Consider the following 27,020-nt stretch of genomic DNA (forward strand, 5'->3'; position numbering starts at 1 on the left):
TTTATAATGAAACAGTCCATTTGAAGAGCAATACTTCTCTGCTGAGAAAACTATTTACAGGTTAACAGGAAATAAATACCATCAGAGACAAGACTACTGTGTGTGAGTATAACTCTTGTTCACACAACATAAAACATACTGTTATGGGTTGTGTTAAATCTCACTGGGGGGAAGGCATAACTTCGCCCTTAATTTAAGAAGCCATTAAACTCCTTCATGGAACCAAATAGCTGAAACAACGCAGGCCTCAAACTGAAACATAGGCAACATGTGAGGCCAATGAGGAATTTTAACTATGTGGGTGAAGGGACTTGTGATGTTCCCCTCTGCTGTTATTTGGACCAGTGATCTGCTCGGTCACTCCAATCCTTGACTCTGGGAGCCAACCTTACCCTGTTCTGCTGTGAGTACCCCCACTCCTGGGCTGTTCGTGCACAGCCTCTGGCATGTAAGCTGCTCCCAGCTACTTGTAAGCAAATGACACTAACCAATATCTCCAGTCTCAGAAACAACCCTAGGAACCTCCGTCTTGCAGTGTCCAGTTATGCCCACTGGACGCTGCAAGTTTATATAAGTTTGTCAATTTAACAAAGAAATTGGTATGTACCAGGCTTGTTATCCCAAGGGGAGCCTCTGACACACTTCAAACCAAACACACTGCTTCGGGTAGAACAAACAAACAAATTTATTAGCTATAAAGATTGACTTATAATCACTTAAAATGTAAGCATAACAAGTCAGATTTGGTCAAATGAAATAAAAGCAAAACGCATTATAAGCTGATCTTAACACTTTCAATGCCCTTAAAAACTTAGATGCTTCTCACCACAGGCTGGCTGGTTACTTTTCAGTCAGGCTCTCCCCTTTCATTAGCATTTCAGTTGCTTGGTGGTGGTGGTGTCTGTAGATATAGGTGGAAGAGAGAGAGCATGGCAAAATGTCACTCCCTTTTATCATGTCCTTTCTTTCCTCTTCGCGCCTCAGTTCTTGGAGAGCTTTTGCATGGGCTTGCTTTAAGCCACGAGGATACATTTTCAGCCTCATAACTATAGACATGGAATTACAACCTATAACATTACTGTAACAATTACTATAACATCACTATAACAGCCATGCTCCGTACATCATGAGCCTTCCGAGGATACCCAACATGACAAACTTTGCATTGGATACCACACAATCATTTTATAAAGATGTACATAGGGGTGTAGGGTGTCCCCCCGAGATACAGAGCGTCACAGGATTACACAAATTTTATTTTAACCGAGGAGGGGAGGAGGAGAGAAGGCAGCAACAAAGCACTGGAAGGATGACTCAGGGAAAAAACTAAGAGAGGCCTTTTAGGTTACGTGCTGTCTAAAAGAGGCTTGGAACTGTAAGAAAATACTTTATTTTGTGTTTGATTCCTCCTATGTTCAAGAAAACAAAACTCTGTACATTCTTTGTACAGAAAAAAGGACCGCATCCAAGAAATAATTGGCTCTATCCTCAATTTCGCCTTCTAATGGAAACTGTAGGACCCCAAATTTTGGCTAACTACTAGGGGCAAAAAATGGTAACAATATATAACAGGACCTATTCATTCATGTCAGGACAAATCACTAAACTTTGGAACAAATATCATACACACATACCCTCAGTTATCCATATTTGTAATATTAAAATGACATATAAGGAACTAGTCCTGCTCTGAGTAAAGGTAAGGAAACACTATCATTCTCTTCAGTGGAAATTAGGATGTAAACCTAAAACAAAACCTAGTACAGAGACAGAATTAAGGTTGTTTGGGTGCTGGTTATTCAGAATTTCTCTGCAGAGTGATCTATATCCATGAACTGAGATTTAGGGTTGGTGTCAGAATTTTCTATGTAGTCATATCTTGCGATTATCATACTTCCTAGCATTCAAGATTATTTGAAGTGTGCATTTATGGTACATCTATTGAATTGCATTAGCAAACTTAACTGCACCTTAACATTTTTTATTTTATTTTCCTGGGATTCGAAGTCCACCTCAAAGTAATCCCATGTGATCTCATCTGCCATTCTTGCCTGGCAGAAGAATCTTGTTCATTTCCTGCTGGCTCCCTTATATTCTGCTGAACTCCTATTCCTTAATAGTTTAATTATTCTTTAACTCCTATTTCTTTTAACCATGGCTGGCACAGCTGACTGGCAAAAGGATGAAAAAGGTAGGCAGTATGTTGTTCTATAGCTGGAATAAGTTAGGTGTATATACAGATCTTGCCTATTGGTTTAACCTTTCTTACAGTTGAAACCCATTTTTCTCTAGCTGGTGACAATCATGGAAAACCAGGTGTGTGCATTTACTAATTTGATCTGCCTGAGTGCATCACCATTGTTCTTTAAAGTCCCCTGGCTTCTTTAACTGACCTTCTTTTCATGGGCATCACATTTATCGGTAACAAGAGGGGCCAGAATTTGGCCCAATGTGTACTTCAATTTGGCAGTAAGTATAATTGTGCTGATGAAACAATCTTTGCTGTGATGTTAAACAACAACAAAAAAGGAAGAGAGACTTCTGATGTCTTTTCAGATGACCAAATCATTACTCAGCACAAAGAAGTTTCATTAAAGCACACAGTGGGAAGTCCCATGCTGAAAGAACTGGAATCTTGCTTTCTCTGCCAGACTAAGAAAGATGTGATTTCCATTTCATATTTGCTGCCACGATCATGACACTTGCAGCAACAGTCTTGTTTGTGATGTCACCGTCTAGTGTGTAACTCTGAAAGAATGTTGTCTTCCAGAACTCCTCAAAGAAGCTGTCTGACCTCAGCTCTCACTCAATCAAAGCAAGATATTTACATTTGTGGCTCTGATCTGACACCTTTTTTAAAAAAACAAAACCAACAAAAACACATGTGCAAGCTACTGACATTAAAAGATGTAAAAATCATCCCATCTTTCCCATTTCTAGAGATAGATCAAGAAAGCAGTTATTCTAACCTGATTAGGTTTAGGCTGGGTTCAAAATTCAAGTTCAAGCCCAATCTGGTCAGATTCAGCTACATCAAAGTGTCACAAACCATTCAGATCAGACTGGCCTTTAACGGTACAAATCTCACAAATCACCAGAGTAGATGACTGCAACAAGCCTCCCACCATTTTAACTGGAAATGTCATAAGACTTGATAAAAACAACAAGGAGTCCTTGTGGCACTTTAGAGACTAACACATTTATTTGGGCATAAGCTTTCATGGGCTAAAACCCACTTAATCAGATGCATGTTATTCTGAGATTTCCACTAACTATGGTAACATGTGAACCAGATCTGGGAATCAGGTCCCTTTTGTTCTGGACTGAAAACCATATGGGAGGTTAAGATACAAGTAATTAAAATCCTAAATTCACGGGGGTTCTGATTTAAGGTTCAGATTTGGGCTTTTCTCTACCCATTTCATTCTAGAAAGTGTGAACGTGAAATTAGATCTAACCAGCACTGAAGTCAGTGGAAGCCTTTTCTTTTTACTTCAACGGGCATGGGGATAGGCCTTTAAACAGATAGATGTGAAACTCATCTTCCCTATTTCAACATTAGCATTTCAGCCATTCCTTTGTCTTAAATTCTGAGTTCAGTTCTCATTTCATCCTTCAAAGCAAGAGTCACGCTGTCATAGAGAAATCGGTCATGGAAATACCTACCAGAAATCTCATAAGAGGTGGTGTATTTTTGGTTTAAAATCCTCTCGTCTTTGATTCAAAATCCAAAGGTGATAACATGCATAACATTTCTGTGTGATTCATAAATTCAGTGACTCTGTCAACATTAACATATGAATTGACCTTTTCGTGGAACAGATTTTTTTTTCTTTAATTAAAAAAAAATCTTCAAAGACTAGACTTGAGCCTTGCAGACTTCCAGAGTGCAGCATTTCAAAGACTGGGAAAATGTCCTCTGAGACAGAACCCAATACACTGAAGCTCAATTAGATTTTGACCTTCTTCAACCATAAAGGATTGGGAGAGAGACATTGTTTGCTACTTGCTTCAATTAAATTGGGTCCCGAGAGAGACAGATGAAGAGATTCAAAGAAGAGAAATACAGTTAACAGAATTGCATTCAACCATCAGTCTGAAATAAATCTTATTTACTTTATTCACCCACTACATTAATACAATATTCCACACTTTACTCAGAAAAGTGACATTTAATTAAGTTTTCAGGATTTAACATTTTCAAAAGAGCAAAGAATAAGTTTACAAAGTGGGAACCCTGAGTTCTAAATTCGTTCAAAAGCATCATGGTCCAAAAATACACCTGTCAATGTGAGAATCAAAAACCCTACTGGGTCAGCTTGAAAAGCCTAAAGCACAAGCATAACACTTTTAAATTACATCCTGCTACAGCATGGCGTTAAAGCAGGGACACAGGAACACAGACAGCCTCTGATTAGATCCTTTTATCTCAAAGTGTACAATTTGATTTCCACAGAAATTATATCACAGAAATACCTTTCTACTAAATCACAGTGTTCCAAAATTTCAACTATCAGATAATAGAGCCCAATGAAAGTGATATCAACTACTGTGCCAGGGTTCCCAGAGAGTTTGTTTATAAAAATAAGCTAAGAGCTTCTCCTCTTCCCCCCTGCTCCAAGAAGTTCTGATCTTTCTCTAGCCACAGAAATGTGAGGATGGATGAAAGAGGCTGAGATTTTGTTCATTCAATGTTAATTTCTGTCTCACATTTACAGGCTGATGACACTATTGAAAGCTGTGGCACAGCCCTGTGTGAAGAATCTGAAATTGGGATAAATAGCCTGAAAAGGTTATTGATCAATGCCTGTACACTTATCTCATTTACTTCCAATATGTCCTTGGCTACAAATCCATTTTCACCTTCTCTTAGAACATTTAAAAAATAACAACATAAAAAAGCTAACAAAATAGATTATTCTTAACGATGCTCTAGAATCTCTAGAGAAATAACCTACAGGTGTTAGGGAGAACTCATTGTCAAGTATGATTTATGAAACCTTGTTAAATGTACTTAATATAACTGCACTAATACCCCCTTTGACAAAAAGCCCTTATGGAATATAGTGCTTCTTTTATACAATAAAAAGAGCTAATTTAGCTTGTCATAACACAGAACTGAATTAATGCAGAAGTCAAAGTGCTCTCATTTGAGCTATTAAATACAAATATTATATGATAGCATGGCTGTTCCTAATATCCATTGGGTTTTGCTTCCCTTGTCATGTAATAATTATGGCTTTTTAATGTGACTGTGATCAAATGAATAGAGAGCAATCCCCCCCCCAAAAAAACCTTCTGAAATGTCAGTCATTATAAGATCAGCCCTTTTACTGTGTTACAGATTTCATTAATTAGGCCAAACATTTTATTATAAAATTCCAGTTCAGTAAAGTACTGTACTTTTTTTTGGCTTGTGTGTGTGTGTATATATATCTCTAATAACCACTCTTTCTACTAAGAACTGGTAGCTCTGGTTTTTGGTCTATAAATTGCGAACTTCCCTCTCCCTTTCAGTTTGGCAGTAACCAGGTGAAAAGTTTTATTGTCTGTAAAACATATTGTTGGACAATGACCTGCACTGAGCCTAGACTGGCAGATGGTGGTGATGATTGGTGGAAGATTCTTGTGCAGAAGGCGACGTTTCCTGCTGTTGAGTAGCAAAATTAATAAATACCTGCAAGACACAACATAGGAGGGCTTATGGGATAGCAATACATGAGCTAGAACTTTTTCTCTTTTTGTGACTTTTTCAGGCCACTTTTATTAAGATGCTTTCCAAAGCAAAACAGTAAAAGTCCATGTTCAATAAAATAAGTTCAGATTTAATATGGTTATCCACTTTCCTTGGGAACACTGGATTTTGCTTGTATTGAACAAACAAATCAATATTTTTAAAAAAATTAGGGAGGGGCCTGATCCTGCTTCCATTGACTTGAATGGCAAAACTCCCATTGACGTCAGTGGTGCAGGATCTACACCCAGATATTTAAAGCTAAAATTTATGTTGAGTAACCTTCTGAACACTGAATTGATGTGAGGAAACATCCATTTGAATTCCAAATGCATGTTCTATTCAGTTGGGTCCCCTGCTTGTTTCCTTTTCACCTACAGGAAAGGGTTTTTGATCACTCGGATATTTGAGGGATGACAGTTCTTCATTCCCATAACAATATTCACATTTAAGCAAAGGAATCCATTCATATTTTTTATTCAGCAGTCACTATTATCCTGTTTAAAACTTTCACTTATTCAGTCAGGGTGCAAAAACAATACCATGTAACTGAGGTAAGCAATCACTCACCATAAATAATGAAGAGCAAACAAGCTTGAGTGAACAGTCAAGGAATAACCCATAGGCTATTTGTTTGCATAAATTGTTCATTGAATAATTAAAGCAGCAGGAGCTGATAGATTAATACAAATCAAAGTCTGTTCATGAATGATTTGTACTTGGAAAAAAGAGCTAATCTCACAGCAAATATTATACATAATTAATGTTCTGACCAGCTCGGCTTCTCAGCATTTTCAGAATATACATGAGAAGTTATATCCCTAGATGCTGTAACACAACACCGGCACCCAGGAATTTCATGATCATCACTATATTATACATGGTGTAAACCCAGGATTTCATAGCCATTTCATAGGGATCCCTTCTATTTGTGCGTTTCTAATGTGCCTGTTGCAGTGGTACCTAGATTGCAAATGCAAGAAAACTGCATAACATTTGCTTCAAAAGAAAAGATCCCAGCCACTTACACTAAAGGAGAAAATCCTTTAATTATAAGGTTATTATGTCTTATGAATCACACTAGGACAGCTCTAGATAAACTATATACTGCAATATTCTACTGCATACATAATTAAAGTGGTACAGCATATTCAGAAAAAGAGAGAGAACACCGAGGAGGAACATACCTGCTCTAAAGTGGTTTCACTAATGGAATAATGTTTGATTTTCAGCAGAACTTTGTTGTTCTCTAAAACTTTGAAGAGCTCTGGTAAACAGCCCCATCCGTACGGTACACGATACTCCTGCAGATTAAGGCGCTGTTCCTTCAAACAAACAAATAAATGCTAGTGAATATTCTGATAAAATTATATTTATTTTCAACTGACCTTCAATATGAGCCTCAGCTGAAAAATATGATTCTGTAAGAATATACTAGATCTTGATGGTAACATTGTATTGTAAAAGGCACAACGTGGTGTCGTTCAGAAAAGATCTTTCAGTATCCACAAAGCTATCACAGTGGAATTGAAAGATAACTGGCTGTTTGCGGCTGCAGAGATGTATTTTTCTTATCAATTTTAAAGTTAGAGATGGCTTCAAACCAAACCCATTGATTCAGACACTTTGGGGAATGGGAAACATTTCAGAAACCACATTGAAATCAGCATATCACAGCTGGTATCTACAATGGCCAAACCAAAATCTCAAATCAGAACCCTACCCTGAAACTCAAGGTGCTAGAAACCTATACCCAGACCAAAATTCTACAGCTTGGGACCGTCTACTTGTATAGGACACATTTTCAGAGACAAGAGTTCTAAATTAACCTACAAGAATCCATTTTGCATGTGACAATATATATTTTAATCTTGATATTTATGCCTGAACACATTTTGGGGATGTGACAGATGGCTGTGGTATGTTTGAAAGCATTGCTCTTTTATGATGTGCTCATATCATACAACATATGTAAATCCAGAACACTTTTATGGAGACAGGAACACACCAATTGACTTTTCCTCTGTGACCTTGGAAAACAGAGGTGCTTCAGAGCACTGGACTATAGCCATCTTACTGCAGACATTGGTAAATTTTGAGAAAGTAGAATAAAGTTTACTTCTATTAACTAGTAGGTACCGCATCTATTTTATATAGATGCGCACAAACCAACTCATCTAGGGTACCATTAGAGGCTATTATGAACACAGCTAAGAGCAAAAATATGTGATTTCTACATCAGCAATATTATATAACCAAATAGCCAAGTGCCTGAAAATGAAAATCTCAGTACATCTATGGGCTTGTACACCTCATAAGAGTAAGATATCGCACCTGTTTATCTGAATGGATGGACTAAAGAAAAAAAAGAAAAATGAAAGGAGGAGTTAAAATGTCTTGAGAGAAATGTCTAAAATATTATTTAAGTGGATCTCTTGGCTGGGATGCCCATTTCCTTGCATTAGTCCAGCCTCAGAAGAATTCCCCTATTTTAATTGTGAGTTCAAAAAAAGGCAACCTTCTGGGAAAGTTGTAGCAAAACATTTCAGTCAACTATTAAATATATATTTCAGAGTTTTTCTTCTGATGACATGTACACATAGTAATTGCCATCCAACAATCAAGTTACCACACAACGATATCTGAAATACTACAGCATTTCCTTATACTTAAAATAGAAGGCATCTGAGGCATATTAGATGTCACTGTGTGGTAGCTGTGCGTAAATGTTGACTTCGTAATACACTATTCACCTACCTGCCATTTTCTAGGTACTGGATTGACTGGGTGAGGACAAAGAAAAATATGGTGTTGCGGATGTATTAACTCTGAAATTACTTCCATTCATAGAATATCAGGGTTGGAAGGTGACCTCAGGAGGTCATCTAGTCCAACCCCCTGCTCAAGGCAGGACTAATCCCCAGACAGATTTTTGCCCCAGATCCCTAAATGGCTCCCTCAAGGATTGAACTCACAACCCTGGGTTTAGCAGGCCAATGCTCAAACCACTAAGTTGTCCCTTCAGTGGACATAGAATCAGACCCTGTGTGCATATTCTGGAAAATTTGACTCTGTAAATATCAAAAATAAGAAAAGGGAATTGAAGCTCATGAACCAATCACATTTGCTTATGCTGCCTAAATGGCCCTACTCTGCATCTGCAGCATACAGGTGGGTGACAATTTAACAGTTAAACACATATAAATTAAAATGAGTAGCCATATTGATCAGGAAAGAATGAGAAACCAGCTAGTTTATTCAAATTTGCCTTTTGTTAATGGTCTCAAGAACTTATCCTTGGCAACTGCTATGAATAGAGAATTTCAGCCATACCTTAAACTGTGTTCCTGGAAAATGCAGCTGCAGATAGTCCAAAATAGCACCGTGGTTACTTGCTTCTTTGTTAAGCCAAACCTTGACTGAATAGCCATCTCCAAACCTGAAAGCATTGAGCAGGGACACAGTTATACATGTTCTTTTCCATAAAGATGAGAAGAATGCTCAGGTAAATTGATTGTCACACAATGTTATCAAGTAACAGCATGGACGCCTATTCTATTACCACCATTGGGATTTTAATGTTATATTATCATCAAGCACACACTGATAACCACAAGGAAGATACAATGTCATTGATACTCTTAGTGCCGCAAAACTGTTCTTTGTAAAGGAGGACATGTTTTAATGACTATACAGCTTTGAACAGTCAGTGGAGGATGACATTTGTTACCAGAACCAAATACAGAAAAGGAAGAGTAGGAGGTCTATTTTTCCTAGTGGGAGAGATAAAGTATTAAACTGTAGGTGATCACAATATATTGCATTTAGTGAAACCTTGCCATGGAGGAGCTCAAATGTTTTACAAACATGGGTATTATCTGTATTTTACAGAAGTAGAAAGTAAGGCATAGAGTTGTTAAGTGATTTGTCAATGTTCGTACTACAAATCAGCAACATTTAGGAACACAACCCAAGTCTCCTGATTCCTAGTTTCCCATTTTCACTACTTGTTAACACTATTAATCTCATGGAATAATGTAGAGAATTTATTTTCCTCTCTCTGGACACATTTCATAATATGTAGGCAAGTCAAGTTTTGAAAATCTAACTAAAGCATTATTTTTATGAAATATATTCTTTCTAGCATATAGTGCAGACTGTTAATTTTATACATAAAATAGACATACTATAAGTGATGAAAGTCACCTCTATAGCATCACACATTTGTTCATGATCATTTTCAACTACCGGTGTACGTGTGAGTGCTTTTCTGCTGTAAAACAAAGTCCACACACCATCTAGATTCAAAATTTCACCCTCCTTTCCTAGGATTTGGCTATAAAATAATACACCACAAACAATATAATATCATTCAATATAAACTTTCTCCCCGGCTTTTCTGTTCCTAGAGTTCCTTTCCCAGTATTGTTCAGCCTGTACCCTAAATCCTCTCTTACAAGCAAGCACTCCCACCTGCTTCACTTACATCTGAGTGAGGTAATAAGTTGTCACCTGTCTAAGTGAATCAGCTGAATCCATTTTCTCTCATTAAGATCAAGGCTTGTTAACAGAGTTGGGCATTTCAGACAAACTCTGCTATAACACCATGGTTACAGAGTGCTACATGGAAGGTTTGTTATTCACTGTTGAATTAGGAATATCAGAACACTCCGTTAGTATGTTGTAAATTTTTAAAGTGTTTCTGGAATGTTCATAAAGGGCCTGAAGTATATAGCACATTTATCAAGTGACCAGACTACGTCACCCACTACTGCACAGCGCTAGTGGAATTTTTCCGGCTCACAAGAAGTCTAACAAATGGTAGAGAAATAATTGCAAGGCTATGTTAGCCAAATGGCTGGTGGTTCTGAGGCCTGGTGGTGGGAACGATTCCTTATTTCACAATGTCCCTGCAGAAATATCCAGTTTCCAGTACACAACTCATGGCGCATGCTGAGTTCTTGGCTTTAACATACATAGAGCAAATTATCATCATAATCATCAAAACGGTGGTAGATGGAATGGTATACAGTATACTCCCGTTCACCTGAAACCCTATTATCCAATCTTCCACATTATCCAAATCCCTTCCTCATCCCCCAGCAGGAGCCATGCCACAGAGGGCGCATCGCTCATGCTAGGGGACAAGGAAGGGATTTGAATAATGTGGAGGTTCAGATAATAGAGCAGAGGCCCCTGGGCAGAACTGTGAGGAGGAGGGGGAGGAAGGCCCTGATATGGGGGAGGCCATCCCGCTGCTGAATGGCTCCTGTGGCAGTGCAGAGAGCCCTCTGCAGCCCCACTGTCATGGGAATGAGTGAGCTTGGCCATGACAGCAGAGCGGTCCCTGTGCTGCTCACCTTGTGTCAGCAGGGATTGGGTGTCACTGGCCCCATAGCATGTGGGGAGCCCTTTGCAGCTCCCCTGTCACAGGAATGAGTGAGCAGGGCAGAGCAGAGAAACCCAGCCTGGGCAGCAAGGAGAAGGACAAGCTCTTGTCTGTGGGGGAGGCCTCCCCACTGCCAAATGGCTCCGGCCCTCTTGATTATCCAAAATCCCAAAACCTATGTTCCCCATGCCAGTCAGATAATCTGGAGTAGTCTATAAGGTGCCACAGGATTCTTTGTTGCTTCTACAGAACCAGACTAACACGGCTACCCCTCTGATATTATACATTTCCTTCTTCAAGTTTAGGAAAATAATATGTCTATAGCTACACATTGCACAGACTGAACACATACAAAGGTACAAAAAGAAAAGGCCTGCCCATAGATATAATCACCCAAACCCTCAGCTCAACCTCTTCTCAATAGTCTCAGAAGGAAAAGAAGTAAAGATAAGATTCTAAAGCACAAGCCTTGGATTCAGGAGGTGTTTTCATCACAGATTGTCTGTGTTCCTTTGACCCATTTACTTTATAAAACACGTGGATTATAATAACGGCTGAGAGATTTGCATTGGGCCAGATCCTTAGCTGGTGTAAAGCCCTGTACCTGCGACTACCTGGCATTTAACACCAGGTGAAGATCTAGAAAATTATTTCAAAAGTTTGGATCCATAGAGCAAAGTATTATTTTCATGCATCTTATTAGACTGAAGAATCTTATTGTGGGAATGTTTGGTACAGAGGCTTTATAGCAAAGCTGTGTTGCAGTACCCTAAAATATGAGTGCAATGACTTGTTTAAAAAGATATACACAGCACCCCAACACTGCACATGATTTGTTTTGATTTTCCATTGCTTTTGGACCCAAACATTTAAATAGCATAGGAAAAGGTAACATGCCATTATTTCATTTTGTTCAAATGTGACACTACCCAATCTGTGCTGTTGATTTCCAAACATTCTTTGAGTAGCATGAAGTAACACATGAATAACATGATCACAGGAGAGGGATGTGGAACGCTGTGGAATCCAGAGCAGTGGCTGGCTGGTTTCCCTTGCAATGATTTACCAACACATACGAGACTTTTACTTAAATCTTTTAAATGCATACCATCATCCCTGCAGAAATTACAAAGAAACTGCAACAAAGATGGATAGTGTTAACAAGGGTGTTCAATGTAGATGAAAGCCAAGCTTAGGTAACCTTTTACAAGAGATCATTGATTCTGATCAGTCTTCTGGTGTCTGTATACAGAGGTCCTGTGGAATTACAGTCAGAAAAATGCTGTTTTATGGAGATGTTCAGCAGTCTCATAAAATGAAAATGTTGCATGCAGTGAAGTTTCCAATGAAAATAAATAAAAATTCTGATTAGCACAGACAGAAATCTCTGTGGCTTAATGTAATTCTTAATCCTGAATGGCATAAATACCAACCTGGGTACAAATAAAAAGCTTTCAAAAATGGGAAATGTTTCTGGCTAGTCAAATTATGCATCTCCTATACCTTGAATTCATATTTTATTTTACTGCAGAAGTTTCTGTACAGGGTAACACTGATCATCCACATCATCTCCCCCTTTTCTGTAATCAGCCAGCAGGTTGCTTTCTGTAGCCAAGTGAGGCAATGGAAATTGAACTGACCATTTTTTCCTCTAAATGTTTTCCTCTCTGACCCAACTGATAAAATTAATGCAGAAACCCAAAGTGGAATTACACAGACCACCACATTCTGATTTGATTAGCAGTGCTAGGATCAAACCTTTAGTACCCAACAGTTCAAGACCTGAGGAGGAAAACAATCATTAAAGCAGCATCAGTTGAACCAGTGCACCTGTTCAGCAGCCATCTGTTGCCCTATCTTTGGCACTGCTCAGCAAAGGTGTTTTCCATTGCTATAAGCACATCAATTTAATGCTGCCTTCATTTGTTTTTAATATCGCTCTTTTTCAACCAGGCTAATTGCTCAATTTGGACTCTGACCAAACCCAATGATATTGCTCATGGAAGTAAAGTTACTCATTGAGTGTCTGCATGATTGGACCCTTATTTTGTAAATACCAACTATATTACGGAGCTGGTGCCCTGCCCTGCTCCGTTCCCTTTGTGCCACACAGGCAGTATAAAGGAAATGGAGGCTGTCTCCTCTAACCGGGGATTCTCCAGTGGATGCAAAGCCATTAAAACCATCTTTTATGTCACCTTCTCAAAAGCTCAGTGCAAGGGCCTGGAGCAAGTGGAACAGAAGTGGCTGGATACCAACATCTTCCTGCTTCACTCAATAGGCAGATGTGCTAGCTGATAGTGGTCACCAACTTACAGAAGTTTGGAGGTACTCCTGTAACCTGCACCAAGAATTGGCAGAGTATCAGAAAGCTACAGCAAGGAGCTCCCTGAATTCCCACGCCACCCCTCCCACCAAGTTTGCTAAATGTAATTTCAGTGAAGCGGAGAATCTGGGCCTGTATCTTAATTCCTGATGACTAGCCAGAGCAGCTAATCATCTAGATATATCTCACTATTCAAAACACACATTTCCCTGATGTTGTTCTTTCTAGTTCTGTTGTCTCTGCCTGGAAATACGCATTATTAAATTAGCTCTGTCTGAAAATTTGCTTGTGAAAAAATAATGTGCACACTTTATCTTTTAGTATAAAACTAGCTTGATTGATCTCTTCTATTGCTTCATATAATATCAACAGATTACTCAAAGAATGACATTATATCAGGCAATAAAATCAAAGTATTACTGGAATTTAATGTCTAGAAGGGAGAGCATAAGCCACATCCTCCAGAACATTGGCCATATTTCAAGGATATGAAACAACTCACCACGGGATTGCTTAACTATTTACTTCACTTCACATTCCTTTCCATACATTGGATGCAATATTTTTTCCCCTTAAATGAACTGTCATCATGGGTGCAAATTGGCCCACTGACTTAAATTAGCACTACTCACATAAACAAAGGATTAGGCCCCCTATGTGACTCTTCACAGAATGCACAGTAAACCTGCAGAACTCATTGCTAAGGGATGTTGAAGGCAAAAAGTATAACTGGGTTCAAAAATAACTAGATAATTTCATGGAGGAAAGGTCCATCACTGACTGTTAGCCAGGATGCTCAGGGACACAACCCCGTACTCGGTGTTCCTAAACCTTTGACTGCCTGAAGCTGCAACTGGATGACAGGGGGTGGAGCACTGAATAATTGCTCTGTTCTGTTCATTCCCTCTAAGGCATCTGGCATTGACCATTGTCAGACTACAGGATACTGAGCTAGATGGATCAGTGGTCTGGCCCAGCATGGCTGTTCTTATGTAATAACATTTACAAACAAATACACATGTATTCAAAAAGAGAAACAAATGGAGATAAATTTATCTATTAAAAATTAAATGATCTGATGAAACCTCCGCTTTCTTTAAAAAAATCTTGCTAATAAATTCAAAACTGGTACCAACTACTATATGCCATTTCCTTATATGGTTATTCAAAGTGGAACCATCTCAGTGTTGCTGAACAAATACACCGTCACGAGTAGATTATAGAACATTTTTTAAAAAAACCATAAAATTTCCTTCTCATAAGCTATTCATCAATTATTTTTCTTCGTAATTCTGTTTTCTTAAGTAACAACAGGAATGTAAAAACAGACAGATTGACACATAATACATAGGTATGGGCCATATATTGTGTATTGGACATATATTTCATAAGACATGCCCATCTATACACACTCAGAGCCCGGATTTTTCATAACTAGTCTCATAAATCCATAGTTAAGTCCCGAAGTAAGTGGCATGGTTTTTTAAAATGCTTAGCTCCCAGCATCTCCCATCACAGCCAACAGGAGATGCTGGGCACTCGACACACTCATGGGCTTAAGAACCTAAATGCAGGCACCTATTTTTAAAATCTTGATTATTTTATATACACCGTATACTCTTAATTATCCAAATAGCAGGGTGGCATGGATCTTATTCAGATAATTGGGATTTCAGATAATCAAGATGGCAGAAGCCATTCAGTAGAGGGATGGCCTCCCCTGATGCTGGGGGCTCATCCCCCTCCTCTTTCTCCTCCTTGCAGTCCTGGCTGGGGGTCTCTGCTCTGCCCTGCTCACTCACTCCCATGAGAGCAGGGCTGCAGAGGGCTCCCTGTGCTGCTGCATGGCTGGTGACGCCCAATCCTTGCAGGCGTAAGGTGAAGGGCAGAGCAGAGACTCCAGACCAGGACTCTGCATGGGGAACAACAAAGGGATTTGGATAACGCGGAGGTTTGGATAATAGGGTTTTGGATAAAGGGAAGCATACTGTATATCAAAATCTCGATAACTGTATTCACATACACATGTATACATAAATATTGTGTGTGTGTGCACGTGCACATGCATGTGTGTGTACGTTCACCCACACACATCCCCTAAGCTTGATTCACCACTGAGATACTCTGGCTTTCCACTGGTGGAGTAATGCAGTGGTGGTTCAGACTCTCTGTATTACAGATCAGGCTATTACAGACCTGCTGAGGTTGCCTGATAGAGCTCATTATAAGATCTTGTTTTCAGTTGCTTCTAACTTTGCCCACCTTTAACCATTTGGGCTGAAATTTTTCATGCTTCATGCCAGCCTCAGACTGAATTTGTTTTGGGGAAATTTCAGCTAAAATGGCCAATGTCAAGAATAAGGCTAACCCAAAATATGTTGTTTTACTCAGGTTGAGAGAGTCTGGCAAGCTGGAAAAGCTGGAAAAGTTCTAGTGCTCCAGCTTTGTAGCAGGGACTTGAAGTTTGTCAGAGGGTGTCCTTTGTGTCTGAATGTTCTTTTTGCTCTCCCCATGAAGATCCACCTGATTTGTCCAAGTTATAAGCCTAGGAAAAACTGCAGTGTGCACATACTCAGTAGAAACTTAGATTTTAGCAATTAAATACCCCAAAGAGACTCTCCGTGTTAGACATGTTCCAGCCCTGGGCTGAGCAGAACATTCCCTGTGATTGCAAATTTGCGCTGCCACGAGCTATGCAGGTCTGGTCACCTGAACAGGGAGTCTCACTCCTGTGGCCTCAAGTAGTGTCAAGGAGGAAGCTGCCTGACTTGAATGCAGAAGGTACAAGACCCAGATACATGTTGGGGGAGGGTCGTGGGGGAGTAGATTGGGAGAAGGAACTTGCAGGGGTGGAGACAGGACTGGAGGATGGCAGAGGGAAATTGGGAGTGGCTGAGGAAGGAGACTGGATTGAGGCTTGGGGAGCAAAAGAGGTGGAGGGATGACTGGAAGCCAGTAGGTCAGGGAAGACTGTTTGGATGAAGAGGCAGGGGCAGACTGGGATCTGAAACCCAGTGGGGCAGCAGACTGAAGTGAGGGAAACAGATATGAAGAGGAGCCACAGTGAGGGGGAGTATGGGTAATCTTGGCAGAGAGGCTGGAAGAAGGAGCGAGGCAAGGGAAGCACAAATTAGATAAGGAGCTTTTGGAAGCAAGAGGGAATGGGAATATGGGCTGGGGGACATGCCTTAGGGTAGAATGAGACCGATCAGATGAGAAGAGGGGACTGTGATTGTTTGGATATGGGATGTCTGGAGGGATCTGATTAGAACTTGCTGGGCAAGAAGACCAGGGCTAAGATGAGAAGCCTCAGAGTGGAGGTTGGAACTGGAGAGGCAAGGGGAATGGGACTGGGATGAGGAGTTGGGCAGGGAAGAGCTAGGACTGGGACAGGGACAGATTGTATCAGATGGGACAGAAGAGGTCATAGTTGGGGAGAATGAATAAAAGAGTCTGTGCCCACTAGATCACAGAATCTGGAATGGAAACCAAGATTCCTGAGCTTCATGATTCCTCAGCTGTCAGCAAATGTCTTTGACACCATCCCCTCTAGTGCTGGTCTACATAGAGGATGGCAGCCTACCACTGCTATCAATTATTTCATTAGCTCACCTGGTAGAAGTCTGTACAGTGGATTTAAAGGTTACAAACCTACTGATGACCTAATGTGCATATCAATCTGATGCCAGATGATGGAATTTCTGTTTTCTTCAGTTAGTTAGCTTTTTTTTTTTAAAAAAAGCTAACTTAAACCAAGGATATTACACACAAAAAATATTAAAACAACATAATTAAGGTTGCAAGGCCAAGCACACAAAAGTCAGGAAATGTCAGAAATAAGGGTGCCTATGCAACCTTAATAGGGCTCTCTTTGCAAATGCATTATGCTAAAGTCTTTAACAGGACCTGTGCCTCATTCAGTGCTGAGGCAACTTTAGTTCTGGCATTTCCTAACTTTCTTGTGCTTGAGTTTGCAACTTAATCATGTTCTTTTAATGTAAAGTTTGGTGTTTAATATGTATAAATACAAATACATAGGGCTAATTCCCAGACTTCTAATGTTTGGGAATTTTTAAAGATATATAATATTTGTAATGAAAATGTTTCTTTTCAGGGTGTGCTAGCTGGACTCCACAGAAAGCTGCTTTTAACCTTAACTCTTAATTGGGAATATATTGAGATAAATATAGTATACATATATGCCTGCACACTCAGTGACAATAACAGATTTGTCAAATGCCAAATTATTTTGATTGTTCAAGATAACAGGTATAAAAATGGCATTATTCCATGACATTAACTGCATGTTTTATGGCTTCTAATAAACACATTGTGACTTTATTACCTAATAAATACCGGGATCCTTCAGTATTGTAACTGTTTCCACTCAGTGCTGGAATATTCATGAGATTTTTAAATTCAAACCTCTCCTTTCACTCTAAGAAATTCACAAGTATATTCGAAAGAAAGACGAAAATCTTCCTCATCAACCTAATTTTTTAAATGGTAAAGTGTAACTAGTTTGTCAACACATTTTCACTCCAGCTCTGCCATAGCAAATGGATTAGTTGTTGGGTAGTTTAATCAGCTGGCTTGCTGATCTTATTTATGCACAGACTTGATGTGCATCCAGCACTTGAAAAATGGGTATGGGTATTTCACTATGAGAAATCTGTCCAGATGACCCAGAATGAAGGAAGATATTCAAAATATTGTTCCTAGGGGATTGGCCAGCTGTATTAAACATAAAAACGCTTCTGTGCAATTTTTTGAAAAACATAAAATAATATGGAGGATGCTGGGGAGAGCGCAGAAATGTAATCCAGTCACAATTTAGAGTAATTGACTTATTTGGCAGGAGTCAACTGAAATTAGGTTTTAGCAGCCACATCTACTAAAGCATGTAGCTCCTGCAAGCCATAGCTGGAACTCAGTTTCTAGCTCACCTCTAAGCTCACTCTTTCTAAGTAACAGTGCCTTTTTGGCATTATTTAGAAATTTACCAGCTGCAATGAGATTTCCTTTAAAGCAGAGATCGGCAATCTTTGGCACGCGGCCCATGAGGGAAATCCGCTGGCGGGCCTGGACAGTTTGTTTACCTGCAGCACCGCAGGTTTGGCTGATCGCAGCTCCCACTGGCCGCAGTTTGCTGTTCCAGGCCAACGGGGGCTGCGGGAAGCGGCAGGGGCCAAAGGATGCGCTGGTCGCCACTTCCCGCTACCCCCATTGGCCTGGAATGGCAAACCACAGCAAGTGGGAGCTGTGATCGGCCCAACCTGTGGACACTGCAGGTAAATAAACTGTCCTGGCCTGCCAGTGGATTTCCTTGATGGGCCGCGTGCCAAAGATTGCTGATCCCTTCTCTAAAGGAACTGAACAATAACTTTAGTAGTGGGAAGCATTTTGAGATATTTTAAACCTTTGTCAACGTAGATAAATATAGTCTTACAAATGGCCCCAAATCTGAACAGGAGATGGACTACTTGCAAGCATAACTTGGACCCTGGATGAACAGTGTACATATCAGTTGAGAATAGGGAAGAAGGAAAACAGGAAGGGAGAATAGGGAAAACAGAAAAACAGCAGGAGAAATTATTCGAGTCTAGAAATAACATCTCAGTATGGAGTTTAAGTTGCTATATTTATGTATGGGTAAAACCTCAAGACATAATAATAATATCTTAAGTAAACTAAAAATATGTCTCCTACTGGGTTCTACTATGATATAGCATTGCCTCATTTTAGTGTGTTAAAATAAGGTTCCAATAAAGTGTTACAAAATTATGCTAGTCACAAAAACGTATGGCTTTTAAATTGAAATGAACCAATGACAAAGATTTGGTTCAGATGCTGACACAATATTTAGTCAGATTTATTTGTTTCACTCAACTGTCAGTTGGACCACTATAGCTACAAGTGATTTGGGAATATTTATTCTATATAATTTCTAGAAAGATTAACATGGGTAAAGAATTGGTTAAAAACAAATTGAAAATATAAAAATATGCATAGCATCAGTACAACCAACATAAAATACCTCTGTTAATGTTAAATGACACACTAATTTAATTTAATGAAATTAAATGTTAATGAAAGCCTTTGACAAGGCCCCTCATCAAAGGCTCTTCAGCAAAGTAAGCAGTCATGGGATAAGAGGGAAGGTCCTCTCATAGATCAATAACTGATTAAAAGATAGGAAACAAAGGGTAGGAAAAATGATCGCTTTTCCCAGTGGAGATAGGTAAATAGCAGGGTGCCCCAAGGATCTGTACCGGGACCATCACTGTTCAACATATTCATAAATGATCTGGAAAAGGGGATAAACAGTGAGATGGCAAAATTTGAAGATGATACAAAACTAGTCAAGATAGTTAAGTGCAAAGCAGACTGTGAAGAGTTAAAAAGCAATCTCACAAAACTGGGTGACTGGGCAACAAAATGGCAGATGAAATTCAGTGTTGATAAATGCAAAGTAATGCACACTGGAAAACATAATCCCAACTATACATATAAAATGATGGGGTCTAAATTAGCTGTTACCAATCAAGAAAGAGATCTTGGAGTCACTGTGGATAGTTCTTTGAAAACATTTGCTCAAAAGTGCAGCTGCAGTCAAAAAGCTGACAGATGTTAGGAACCATTAGGACAAGAATAGATAATAAGGCAGAAAATATCATAATACCACTATATAAATTCATGGTACTCCCACACCTTGAATATTGCATGCAGTTCAGGTTGTCCCCACTCAAGAAAAGATGTATTAGAATTAGAAAAGGTGCAGAGAAGGAAAACAAAAAAATATTAGGAGTATGGAACAGCTTCTATATGAGGAGATATTAGAAAGACTGGGACTGTTCATATTAGAAAAGAGACAAGAAGGGATATGATAGATGTCTATAAAATCATGAACGGTGTGGTGAAAGTGAATAATATTCACCTGTTGACATAACAAAAGAACCAGGAGTCATCAATTAAATTAATAGGCAGCAGGTTTAAAACAAACATAAGGAAGCGTTTCTTCACAATGCACAGTTGACCTGTGGAACTCATTGCCAGGATGTGTTGTGAAGGCCAAAAGTATAACTAGGTTCAAAAAAAGATTAGATAAATTCATGGAGGATAAGTCCATCACAGGATATTAGCCAAGATAGTCAGGGACGCAACCCCATGTTCTAGGTGTCCCTTAGCCTCTGGCTGTCAGAAGCTGGGACTCGATGACAGGGGATGGATCACTCAGTATGTTGACCTGTTCTGTTCATTCCCTCTGAAGCATCTGGCACTGTCCACTGTCAAAAGACAGGATACTGGGCTGGATGGACCATGGGTCTGACCCACTATGGCCATTTTTATGTTCTAACATACAATTAATATGGTTTACATGAATTTCCTTTCAGCAGAATTCTCGCTTTAAAATAAACTATAAATAAAAAAAGGGTCACCTGTGTAACCAACACACACAAAAATCATTCTTAATTTACAATTTATGTGGTTTACATGCATTTCCTTTCAGCATAATCAATCACCAAGCAAATCAGTTAATATTATGACTAAGCACAATACACCCTCTACCACTCAAATAGAATGGGATTCCTCACCTCTGCTACAAACACATTTTCACTTCCAGGATACAACCACACACAATGCACTTATCAAATTCCTCAAAGTCTCGCTCAAGCATACAATCTTTACTCCAGTCTCAGTGTGATAACAACAGCAGCCTTTTCAAGTCAAGGCATAATCTATCAATAGCATATATTAATCATGCGGAAGTCAGAGTTAAGGTTGTGCATTTCAGTTGGAAGTGGAAGGGGAATTTTGTTGTAGACAGGAGAAAGTCTGCAATTGCGTTTGGGCTGTAGAACAGGTTAAATCAAGTTCATCTAGATGTTAATATTGCCTTAAGTGATTGCACTAAATTTTACTAAATTTCTTCACTTGAGTCACCTTAACTGAAAATTAATTGTGTGTGCGTGTGCACACGCGTGTGTAAGAGGTGGGGTTATTTTTTTTTCTTTTTGTTTCTGTTTGTACAAAGTGTTACAGTGCTGGTGGATACTGTGTTGACAAGGTATAAAAGAAACAGGGACACTAAAGGGTGCTGAGTAAGTGGGCATGGGGATGTGGGTAGGCTTCAGGCAGCAGGAATTGGTGAGTGAAGCAGGCAGTAGGTAGCACGGGTGGTTAGTAAGGGTAGTAGATTGAGGAGGGAAGTAGTGTTTGGCAGCTGGGCATTTAGGATGCCAGGAAAACAGGAGGTGCTGAATATAAGTTGCATTGCATTTTGAGTTGTAAGGTTTCAGTGAGATTAGTAAGGCTGAAAATAAGGCTGAAAGGGGGCAGAGGAGGAGGCGGGAATAATGAATGAACTATAAGAGAAGCTGGGGGGGTGAAGGAGAGTTCCAGAGGTTGGAACCCCCCCCACACACATACACAAAGGGAGTAGAAAAATCAATAGATCTCTGGATCAATAGATCTGTGGTAAATTTTGGAGAATAAATTCAATCTCTGAACTGTGAACTAAAGAGATTTTAATCTTCTTTATGTGAAAATCTCAGTGCAGCTTTAACTACGGGCTCACAACAGATGCCTCAATGATATTGATAACCAGGACACATATCACAAAATCCCACATGCATGCCATTAAGAGTCAATTATTGAAAGAACCCGACGTGGCAAATAGAAGGAATGCAAATCTGCTGATAATGTAAAATATGCCCGGTGTGCTGTTTTTCCACTTAAAAATAATTAATTTTACAAGAATAATGACTATGAATTTGTCTCAGATACTCTCTCTTTTGAGAATATGTTCTGCTGGAATCCTTCTTTTGGAGAAATGGAAAGCAGCTGTTGATTTGTGAGTATCCTGAAATCATTAGGATTGGGAGGAACTTCCGGTGTGTCACCTAGTTTATTCCCCTGCCTAGTTCTCATTCCCCCCAGTTACCAGTATGAAGCATAACTATTTTAGACTTAGATATCTCCAGGGATTGTGAACCCAAAAATTCCCTTTAGAGCTTGTTGTTATTATTAAATGTGCTTACAGTTATCATGACGGATGCTCAGCTGGTGTAAATTAGCATAGCCTCACTGATTCCAATGGAGTTATGTTGATTAACTCCAGATGAGAAACTGACCCATAAAATTTATTCGAACATTTAATCTAAGTTTTAAAAGCTGAAGTTTAACCCACTGCTTCTTGCCCTATTTTCCTGTTGGTAATGTGCACCTGTCCTCTTTATAACATACCCACTTATATAGATTATGTTTGACTTCAGAGCACAGACAAAGCAGAATTGAGAGTGCTCAGTCCATGAAAAGGAAAGAGAGGAACATTATTATTTATAAATATAGAGTCTGATTCTGAGGACATACAATTACCACTGAAGTCAGCTCAAGAAGGTATTAGGCAAGAGGGATAGCTAATTTGAGCGGCGAGAAACCATTTCTTTAGTGGCTACTGTTCTGGTACATGCTTATTTCTATGAGCAGAGAGCTATGTGATGAACATAAGGCTTTTTTTTATGAATCCAGCAAAATGTCAAATTGCACACAATCCATTTCTCAGGTTGGGTGCAGTAGGAACTTGATTTAGATACAGTTTTTTGTCTTTCAAATACCAGTGCAGATTATAGAGTATTTCAGCAATGTAATACATCCATTTAGTTTGCTTAAACATCTTAAATGCTTCTCTTTTAACTTCAGTAATGGCAGGTATGGGGAAATTGTCTGCAGTTTTAAGTATTTATATCCTATTGGCACTATTAAAATGTCTAGCTAAATCTCTGCCTGAATTTAGCAGCAGTAGGTTAGATGTCAACACATAATACCTGTTTTTAATATGCTGGGGAGAACCAAGACACTTGAAACTGCCATCGACCATAATAGCAAGCCGAGTGCAGAGGGCTTCACACTCTTCCATGCTAGAGGAAAAATGGTGAAAAGAACAATAATTAGGAAAGATTAAAGTTATTTATGACAAACTTTAATTAAAATTTGAAGAAGTCTGGATGGCAGAGAAGATGGGATACAGAACCTTTCACTTCTAGGTCAATGGTTCAAATGCATCACTAATCAGTAGAGACCAAAAGTTATTACCATATGACAGCTGGTGGAGTCCCATAAAAATGAATTCATGTTTTCAGTCTGTTTCTAAGTGGATAATTTTGGCCATGTTACAAAAGCCATACTACTACAGGCACTAATTAACTACCTTATTTGCACTCTCAGCAGAGATGCTAAGGACTGGGCTATCAGCTCAACTGTTCTCTAACATGCGTAGTGGAGGTCACTCCAAATTAGGGTTGGAATGTTTGGCAGGGAAGCGTGGTAAAACGACACTGCTTCTTTTGAATCATGCTAGTCCTTGTGAAGTGAACTACTATTTAATATTATTATGGGTGACAGAGTAGAGACCACAAAATGACCCAAACAGAAATGTATTTAGGATATAGCACCAAAGTTCTAAAAGATGCTGCACCATGCTGTATTTTAATGCTTCAAATAATAATGAATTACCGGGACTTACAAATATTAGAACAAATGTATGACCCTCATATGGAATTGAATAATTCTTGCAGAGCATAGAGAAATTAAGTAAGCCGTGGCAACAATAATAAATTTCACATAATAGCTCACTACAATGGTACATTTCCAAAAACCAACATCCAATGGGGATATGTGACAGAGTCTGGTTTTCAGTGGAGCCTCAACCGATATTCCATTTGTGCCGGCATAATTCTGCACTTGGGAATAAAGGTGGCTGCAATTCACCATTGACACGCAGACTCATGAGTGGGATGCCTGGTAACGTGTGTGCGTGCACAGGTAGTTCGATGTACCTGCAGTTCACTGTGGCCCTGACTTCACATAGCCATGTAGGGGAGGGGAGGAAGAACTCAGTCCCTACCCTTGTTTGGCTCACATATGGGCAGACCAGAATTACAGCCATTGCACTTGGGAAAGCACTGTTGAGGTACTCCTGTGAGAGCAGCTCATTCAAAAGGGGGCACTGAGTCAGGGACAGATAGGGATTAGGTAGACCATAGCGCTGCCCCTGTTACATGTGGGAAGTATGTTAAAGGTGGTTTGCAGATAGCTGTCCCCACAGCACAAATGGATAGCTAGCTCCAAGAGGCATTCTCTTTGCAGTACAATGCCTCCCAATGCTACCTTTGGGGCGATGCCAACTGACACTGCCCTCAGACGGGATAGTGGTTAAATACCACAATCCAGCCCTATGGGAACCATTAATACAACCTCCAAGAACAGAGGTACTCTCCAAAATTTAAGCCCATTAACTTCAGAGACTAAATTTTAAGAGGGTCCCTTAAAAAGGACCCATATATTTTTATATGTATACTTGTTGATGCACACAAAAAAATGCATTTACAAACACAAATGCATTTCCCATTTAAGAGGTTCTTTGAAAATCTGGCCTCCAATATCAAATCTTGCCCATATGCAACCGCTCACAGCAATGTGCTATTAATTAGAATTGAAATCCATGTATACTACCATTGTTAATTTTTACTACTCTATCTTAAAAAAAACATTCATTCATGGAGCTGAATGAATGATTATCAATAATTTATTTGAGGAGCTTATTTTCTTTTCCTGCTCACGACATATCTTTGAGCTGATCACTATTATCCTCAGTTTATTTGTTGTTTGAAAATGATGGTTTTACTCTGTGGTTTGAAAATCTAGCTGTGCTGTTTACCGGTGACTATTTACTTAAAATCACATGTTTTTGTTCCCTAGCAGGATGAACAGTCTAGCAATTTGGATACAAACATTCACGTATCTGAATTTAAGGATTTGGTTTCCATGAATACCAAAACAACTTTTAAATTCATTTTTCTGTGAGCCTCAAACATTGAACATTCACAGAGAGAAAATGCCTTGAATACATCTGAAACAACTTTCATTTAAAATATCTAACAAATCTTCTGTTGTGGCATTTTATTGATTCATTTACTAATTCAGGATTTAATTTGATCAAAACATTAATTCAGTGTTTTGATTAATTAGTTCTGTCCCTTCTAGGCATTCGTTCATAATTACATAGATAGAGATTTCTATCAGCGAATCAGATTGCTCCCTCACTTTAAGCCATTTATATATAATTATACTTACTATGTAGCGTGCCCTGCAGGGAACATGCAATTTATTCAAGTTACCATAGATGCTACAAAACAGTTTCAATGTCTCCTCCATTAAACTGACAAAATAGAGAGCATATTAGGGAGGATTCACGAGACATTTAGAGCCATGTTAGGGATCGTGAAGAACCACTGCATCCCAGGAGGGTACAGTCATTTCCAGTGCCGGAAGTGCAGATAGGTGGTGTAGGATAGACAGGGTTTAAGTTTTCATATAGTATTTCCAGAAGCCCTGAGGTTTGGGGCTTCAGCACTGGGGGGGGGCGCCCAGGGCTCCGGCCCTGTACATTTGAAAATATTTACCCGCACTCTACTCTGGACAGCTGTGGTTGAATTTAAAACCTGAGACTGGAACATCCTTTAAGTTGGGGCAGCGTGCTTCCCCGCTCTGATGCCAACCACCATCTCTGGTCAGTCCAGAGAAGGGAAATGGCCATGAACCTCTCCTCCTTTTACCCTTTGGTGATGGGTAGTTCCTTGGGGGATGGTGCTAGGAGAGGCTTAAAAGGAATAGCCCTAGTACCTCAGGGAACACAGGGATTGTAGTAGTGGTTGATACTTGAATGGGGAGAGCAAGGCAAGTCATTATCTCCTCCCTCTCTCAGAATACCCATCAAACCATAATGTAGTCCTTAACACCCAAATTTAGGCAAATTCAGATTTCATGGATGAGAAGGAACTGCCATAATATAGCAAGAGACCATAGCACAGTTCATCCTGAACACAAATATCAACTTCTCTCTTTCAGCGGCGTGTGCCTCAGAACTCAATTAGAGCAAGTGATTAGACAAAGAGAGGATGTTAGCCAATGTGATAATATCGCACCTGTGGGACGTGAGCACAGCAGCACAGCCATCCTGAACTTCCTTTGTGATGGCTTTCCAGAGGTACCGCTTGGAACAGGGATCCATTCCAGAACTGGGCTCATCCTACAGAAACAAATGCATCAGTTAACAATGGGAGTAGAGAAGGGAGAGAAAGAATTTGATGATGATGCAATTAGGGCCAGATGCTCCTCACATGGTCTATTTACATGCAGGGCAAGGAAGGTCTCTGACTTGGGATTAGCAAAGTTTCTCTGTTTTGTTGAGGTGGAGTGTGGTGGGGGTGCAGTGTTTGCTGCTCCTCCCTGCCTAGAACTTGTGGATCTGCCAGAGGCATGGGCTAACAAATTAGAGGTCCTGTATCTCCATGCTGTCTCCCCTGCACAATCACACATGGCTCCTCAGTGCTCTATGGGAGCACAGCTTCCCTCCCCCAGGTTCTCTATGCCATGCTTTCTTTCAAGGGGCATTCCAATCTGTGGTGGGGGGAACCACGTGACTACATACTGACGCAGGCAGCATTGCCTTGCTCCATAACATCCCTCAGGGTTTGAGGGAAGACAACGTCACCCCAGCCGGTCCGATT

General features: G+C 39.7%; 1 protein-coding gene across 1 annotated transcript in view; it reads right to left on the reverse strand.

The window, feature by feature from the left end:
• Positions 1–864: 864 nt before the first annotated feature.
• Positions 865–27,020, reverse strand: part of ABCA13 (ATP binding cassette subfamily A member 13) — a 282,083-nt gene continuing 255,927 nt past the window's right edge. Inside the window, exons 58-62 of the mRNA XM_045007417.1 lie at positions 26,436–26,539; positions 23,277–23,369; positions 9,068–9,173; positions 6,922–7,059; positions 865–5,677 (exon numbers count right to left, since the gene is read on the reverse strand). Of these exons, the coding sequence (XP_044863352.1) occupies positions 5,588–5,677; positions 6,922–7,059; positions 9,068–9,173; positions 23,277–23,369; positions 26,436–26,539 (531 nt within the window). The 3' untranslated portion in view covers positions 865–5,587. The remainder of the gene's footprint in view (positions 5,678–6,921; positions 7,060–9,067; positions 9,174–23,276; positions 23,370–26,435; positions 26,540–27,020) is intronic.

The sequence above is a fragment of the Mauremys mutica genome, chromosome 2 (genome assembly GCF_020497125.1).
Source record: "Mauremys mutica isolate MM-2020 ecotype Southern chromosome 2, ASM2049712v1, whole genome shotgun sequence".
Lineage (NCBI taxonomy): Eukaryota > Metazoa > Chordata > Testudines > Geoemydidae > Mauremys > Mauremys mutica.